This window comes from Brachyistius frenatus, unplaced genomic scaffold (genome assembly GCF_029030835.1).
Source record: "Brachyistius frenatus isolate BFR_SWC_R1_liver_20210118 unplaced genomic scaffold, ASM2903083v1 Contig_44, whole genome shotgun sequence".
Lineage (NCBI taxonomy): Eukaryota > Metazoa > Chordata > Actinopteri > Embiotocidae > Brachyistius > Brachyistius frenatus.
In genome coordinates, this window is record NW_027210643.1 from 2,109,038 (window position 1) to 2,115,235 (window position 6,198).

The following is a 6,198-nucleotide window of genomic DNA, read 5'->3' on the forward strand; positions in this document are numbered from 1 at the left end:
ATGGACAGGTGTGTGCCTTTCCTAATCAAGTCCAATCAGTTTAATTAAACACAGTTGGACTCCAATGAAGGAGTAGAACCATCTCAAGGAGGATCAGAAGAAATGGACAGCATGTGAGTTAAATATGAGTGTCACAGCAAAGGGTCTGAATACTTATGACCATGTGATATTTCAGTTTTTCTTTTTTAATAAATTTGCACAAATTTCTACATTTCTGTTTTTTTCTGTCAAGATGGGGTGCTGAGTGTAAAATGAACTTTTTTGATTTTAGCAAATGGCTGCAATGAAACAAAGAGTGAAAAATTTAAAGGGGTCTGAATACTTTCTGTACCCACTGTATCTATACTTCTGGTCGAGCGCTCAACCTTTTTCCTTCGTGACCCGTTTGGTGTGTGCACCAATCTTCATTCAGCGGTGTCTTCAGCAACAGAGCTGTCCAGCTGCAGTCTGCCTCCCAGCCCGTCCAGTCCGGCTACAATGAACAGCGACCTCCTCCCCTCCCTCGTTGAGCCCCTGTCCATCACCTTTCCCCTCAGGTTTTTCCATTGTTACCAGTGCAGTCTGTTAAATCGGAGAGAGCAGGAAAAATGCTGTCCTGTACCTTTTTGCATGAATACTACATGCAACAGTACAGACATTATACGGGTCACTGCAGTACTCACTAAAAGTAAAAAGAAAAACTATGTAATTCAGAAGGAAGCCCAAGTATCCCTAAGTCATGACACTGAAGTAAGTTATCAATATTTTAAAAAAGGAATATATTTTAAGACTGAACAGTTCTTCCTAATACAGAATAATACTTAAAAGAGTTAAACAGTTGTAGCAGATACATATCAAATGTGAAAGATACAAATAAAAATGTGATATCATAAAAAGACAGGACCACAGGGCAATGACCAAAAACATAAATAACAAAAAAAAGAAAAACCGAGGGTATATATATATTAGGATGGATCATGTGTAACTCATTAGTGTTGTACATTCCTCCTGCAGAGTATGTCACAGTGCTGTCCAGCGTTTGTGCGCAATAGGAGCACTCTTGAAACTTATTGATCCACCCTCGTATATATTCACAAATATAAACATATTCAGTCAGAGCTGTCAGTTTATTAATAGGCTTTTTTGCCGTTTAATAAATAGAATGACTCAGTTTGTCTCTATTTTTTTTTCATTCTATTTTTTTTTGTATTCATGTCGTTGTCCTGTAGTACTGACTTTTTATGAAATTATATTTGTAACATTTACATTTGATTTGTATGTGCTACTTTTATTTATCTTAATTTCTGTATTTTCTTTTTTTTCCATTAAAATAAATAGCATTGGTCATAATATCCAATATAGTAAAGCAGACTTAGGTAGTGATTTAAAAAAAAAAACATTATAGGTCAAGTTTTTTTGTTTTTTTTAATAAATACAAATCAAACAACATTTAAAATAAAATGATCATAATAACTGTAATATAATTTGTTATAATCATTACAGTGTTACAGTATAACGTGATGGCCGTGACGTCACGCCACTTCCGGGTCTGGCCGTGCAGAGGAGAGTCGTTGTTGTGGGCGCAGCATCCAGAGATACAAAGAAGACGGCGACAATGGCCGATATATCTCTGTATCTCACCAACGTGAACGTGTCCATAGGACGGAACATGGACGTGGGCCCGGTCGGTAAACAGCTCTCTCGTTTATTTGCATTAATACTGCTGTGCGTCGGTGCCTGCAGCTTGTTGTCACCTGTCAGCTGCGTCATCTCGGGCTTCTTGCTGAAGATGTCACCCTGTAAATGCACCAATTTTTTTTTTTTTTTTTTTTTTTAATAGTTTTCCTGAAGGCAACCCACACCTCACATGTGTCTTTCCTCCCCTGAAGCCGAGTGTTTCTGTGGCTGCCCTGTGAAGTGTTGCCTTGTGATGTGTCTCTCCCCAGAGCCAGAGTCCCAACCCGGGGAGGGACTTTGAGAGCGTGGAACTGGGGGAGCTGGACAGCAGAGAGGAGCAGCAGAGGGAGAAGGCGCCCCGCCGCATCATCCACTTCTCCAGCGGGGAAACCATGGAGGAGTACAGCACCGACGAAGAGGAGGCAGAGGACAAGGAGCCCGAGAGGAAGGACCTGCTGTCATCCCCGGTCGATGCGGTGAGGGTGAGCAGCTCATTAGTGTTTGTGTTTGTGTGTGTGTGTGTGTGTGTGTGTGTGTGTGTGTGTGTGTGTGTGTGTGTGTGTGTGTGTGTGTGTGTGTGTGTGTGTGTGTGTGTGATTAGGATTTCAGTTTCTCTGATTCTTCTTTTTCTTATTATTATTATTATTATTGTTGTAGACGAAGATGACCTGGGGGCCTTATTTCTGGTTCCACATGTGGAGAGCAGCCACATCCACCATCTCAGGTGTGTGTGTGTGTGTCAAAAACACGTTTACTCCATGAAACCTCTTTAGTTCACACGTGATGATGAGCACGACGCCACGCCACAGACATGTTTACAAAAGTACCACATGTGTGAGGCTGTACATGGGCCTGTGTTTTGGAAACGCTGCGATGCCGGTAAACTTTAGTCGTTGTCTTATTCACGGACTTATTTTCAATCTGTGTGGGATTGTAGTTACACTCACCAGCACGTATGAAATATTTATTTAGCTCAGGTTTAATATTTTTTTTTAAATTCGGACACAATTTACGGCCGGCGTTAGTGAAGCAGTCAAGATCAAAAATGAACTGGTCTCACAGCTTTCCTTTGTTGGATTCCTTCATGGGTTTTCTGTCTTGTCTTGTCGCGTTTTGTGTGACATCTTGTCAACGACGTGCTCAGTTTTGACCAACAGCAGGTCTTCACCGGTGCGTTTCACATGCACGATGCTTAAGAAGAGACAAACTGGCAGCGTTTCAAACCCAGATCGCACATCTTTAATTAAAACTGCTTTAACACTGATGTTTGTGGAACAGCAGTTTTACTTGATCACACTTATAAAGGTCAGTTGTCAGACTCCTGCGTCTTCCTGCCACCGATCGGTTTGTAGTCTGACATCAGCGTGTCGTCACTTCAGCTCTTACCCTTTATTGTTTGAACGGATGAAGATCATTGAAACTTTTTCACTATACTATTATTTATATGGCATCACTACTAGTTACGAGTTTTGGTATTTTTTTAACGTCGACTTTTGATTTCTTGGCCAACCTAAACACCTTTGTTTCCGCCTCTCACTGTGTGCAACTCAGCTTTACTTCTTTTTCCGTCTTTTTTTTCTTCTTCTATTATTTAATGAATGTTGATAGCCTGCCTCAACTTCCTGTAATTGGTCCAAAAGTCCAAACCGTCTTGAAAGTGTTTCACACTGTGAACGAACCAAACTGGGGTTCAGTTTGATCCGGACTGAGAACACCTCTTTTGGTCAGACTGAATTTTAGTCGTTCGGTCCGAACCGTCGTCTGAGGCGCCTTTCACAGCCGACATTTTACTTCAAACCAAAGTGAAAAGTCTGAAGCTGTTGACTAAACGTGGTACATGTGAAAGCACCTTAAAATTCCCCTCCTCCCTTCTAATGCTGTTCTAGTTGAAGGAGAAACTTCTATCTTACTGAAACCTAAAAAAAAAAAAAAAAAAAACAGCCCTGTTCTACTGTCACATTAGAGATGGAGAAGAATAAAAAATAATCAATGTAAACTTGTATTTTATCGTCGCGTGTCTTCTTCTTGCCAGCGTGTGACTACCTCGGGGAGAGGATGGCCTCCCTCTTCGGGATAACATCGGCCAAATATCAGTACGCCATTGACGAATACTACAGGATGAAGAAAGAGGTAGGAAGCTCTGCAGTTCGGATGTCCCTGTCATTTCTGTGAGCATTAACCAGGCTGATGTCATTCTCCCTTGTGCCTCTCGCTCAGCGGGAGGAGGAGAAGGAGGAAAACCGGCTGTCAGAAGAAGCAGAACAATCTTTTGAGCAGCAACAATCTCAGGAAGGCGAGGGGGACGAGCCGATCGCCCTGACGGACCAGCCGCCGGAGGTGGCGGCCGCCGCTCCTCCGGACGTGGCCTATCAGGTGGAGAACGAAAATCAGGCAACGTCGAGCACCATCAGAGTCCCCGCTATCGTCACGGCAACCTAACCGTCCCTCAAAAGAAAACAAAAGGGCAGTTTTTGCGCTTTGGTGTCTGTTTGTTTGTTAAAGAAGGAACACTGTCTTGTTTCACCGGGCTGTTTGGTTTGTGTATGACGCGGCTTTAGACGGGCGGCGCTGCTGTATTGTGGTTGAGCGGCGAGTACGGGAGGGGCAACGGCAGAGCAACCGATACGGAAGCTGCTGGATAGTGTGGTGACATATTCAGATATTTGAAGACATTAATATTAATAAGATATGTGTAAAGAAAAACACACAATATGGGTCACTTGACCTGCTAATGATAGCTTATTAGACTGTCCAGCATCTTCTGCCTTACCCGTTGCTATGGCAGCCTCCCAGTTTGAGTGAGGGTTAAATGGTGCTCCCCTGTGCCTCTGATGAGCCGGATACTGTGCCTAAATCCCCAATACAGCCAAGTCAGTGCCAGATCTGGACCAAGCAGCTATTTGAACATGATTTGAAGTCTTTGAAGACACAAAACAGCCTTTAATTCAGCGACGACACTCCGCACGTTTCAAATATCTACGGCTATTTAGTCCAGATGGGGTCGAACTGATGCGTTCCTGGTACACCTGGCTGCACCAAAGAGCTGGCCGTGTTAACACCCCCCATCACATGTTGATTCGTCATCATCTGTATTTCTGTACTAATGCATCGTAGGCTTGCTTTGCACTCAACTGTCTGTGGAAGCACTGAGCAGATTTAGATGTGGTTATCAAATCATCTGTGGAGCACGAGACCGACCGACATTTAGTTTAAAAAAAAAAAAAAAAAAAAACGGGTTTAGGTGTTGTGTGTTGCTCTTGTTATCTGCCTTACCTACTGTGGACATGGACATAGTCGACGTGGTGCGGAGGCCTTCGATAATGGCAGGGAGCATTGTGATACTAAGTCTGTATAAAGACATGCAAACTTACATTTTTAACCTTTTTTTAGTACAGTTTTTTATATTTATGTATTTTACTGAACCGACTGAGCACTTAATTTAAGCATTTTTCTATTGATTTAACACTGTAATAAACTCTTAATAAAGTTATTGTCTGACTTTTAAACTCGTCTCTGTGCGTGTCGTTAATGTCAGAATAGCAATTATGAAGTTAAACGGGTCCAAGTGGAAACATTGGTTCAATTTTCCGAAGTCAACGTTGGCAGCTGTGCTAGCTTGTCTGCCTGTTCAGAGGCTCACGGTGCTGCTACAGTATGAGTGATGTGAGCGATCGCCTTTGTCAGTGGGAACAAAGAGCGCCTGTGTCACTGTGTGTGCAGACAGCTCTGAGGTCAGAGCCCCTCGTCCACTCGCTGCACAACGCGTCCATTCTCAGGCCGGAGTGGGTTTCTGCGGTCCAGAAAGACCGCTTCAGTCACGCCCTCAGTGCTGCCCGCATAAACAACAGTGACACATGCCTCCACGCCTGACTCCACTCACAAATGGACAACATGCAGCGTGACCGGCTGGTACGTCTGATGGCAGAATAATGCATGTGAGAATCCCCGAGAGGTCGGCAGGGTCATCATCTATTATCTTGGTATGTGTCTCCCTACAAGGAAAAGCATTTTGATGTGTGACGTCAGTTACGACTGCGGTGACGCAAATGGTTTGTAAATCATGAAAAATCTGTATTTTATTAAATCATTTCCCGGGCCCATTTGTCCTTTCTTAAGGAATGAAAAGTATACAAGCTTTGTAAGATTATTTCAGTAGTAGTTGCCAAGGCCCAGGCCTGTTTCAATACCAAACCAAACCACTGTTCGGCAACTTTTTTTAAATAAATAAAGACAGAATTAGGCAGATTACTCCTCTGTTCCCACTGTTGTATGTTTCCAGTCTTCATGCTAACATAAGATAACTTAAGCTCCGCAGCTACTGGCTCCATATTCTGTATTTAGTGTGGAAGTCTTGGCAAAAAATGCTAATAATATTTATTTGTCAAAATGTTGAACTTTTCAGTTGAGTAATAAGACAAACCTGTTTATTAAAATAATATTAGGTTCCACCGACTTGTTTTTTTTTTGGAGTTTGGAGAAAAACTAGTAGGTACGTTATGTAAAGATTATTTTTGTCAAAAGTTTCTAAGGTCAAGAAAGAAC

General features: G+C 42.5%; 1 protein-coding gene across 2 annotated transcripts; it reads left to right on the forward strand.

The window, feature by feature from the left end:
• The first annotated feature begins 1,528 nt into the window (after positions 1 to 1,528).
• Positions 1,529 to 5,162, forward strand: LOC138623535 (protein FAM177A1-like). Of its 2 annotated transcripts, none has more exons than XM_069703105.1 (5): positions 1,529 to 1,663; positions 1,926 to 2,138; positions 2,314 to 2,380; positions 3,689 to 3,786; positions 3,874 to 5,162. In XM_069703105.1, the coding sequence occupies exons 1-5, from the start codon at positions 1,595 to 1,597 to the stop codon at positions 4,093 to 4,095; spliced, it is 669 nt and encodes a 222-aa protein (XP_069559206.1). In that variant the 5' UTR covers positions 1,529 to 1,594; the 3' UTR covers positions 4,096 to 5,162. The 2 variants fall into 2 exon arrangements, with proteins under 2 accessions (XP_069559206.1, XP_069559208.1); XM_069703107.1 differs by having other exon boundaries at positions 1,926 to 2,132.
• Positions 5,163 to 6,198: the final 1,036 nt, after the last annotated feature.

Bases quoted from the DNA above. Each gene is read 5' to 3' on its own strand.
- LOC138623535 (XM_069703105.1), top strand. From the start codon at position 1,595: ATGGCCGATATATCTCTGTATCTCACCAACGTGAACGTGTCCATAGGA. The intron at 1,664-1,925 runs GTCGGTAAACAG...GTCTCTCCCCAG, and splicing joins GGAACATGGACGTGGGCCCG to AGCCAGAGTCCCAACCCGGG. The intron at 2,381-3,688 runs GTGTGTGTGTGT...TCTTCTTGCCAG, and splicing joins AGCCACATCCACCATCTCAG to CGTGTGACTACCTCGGGGAG.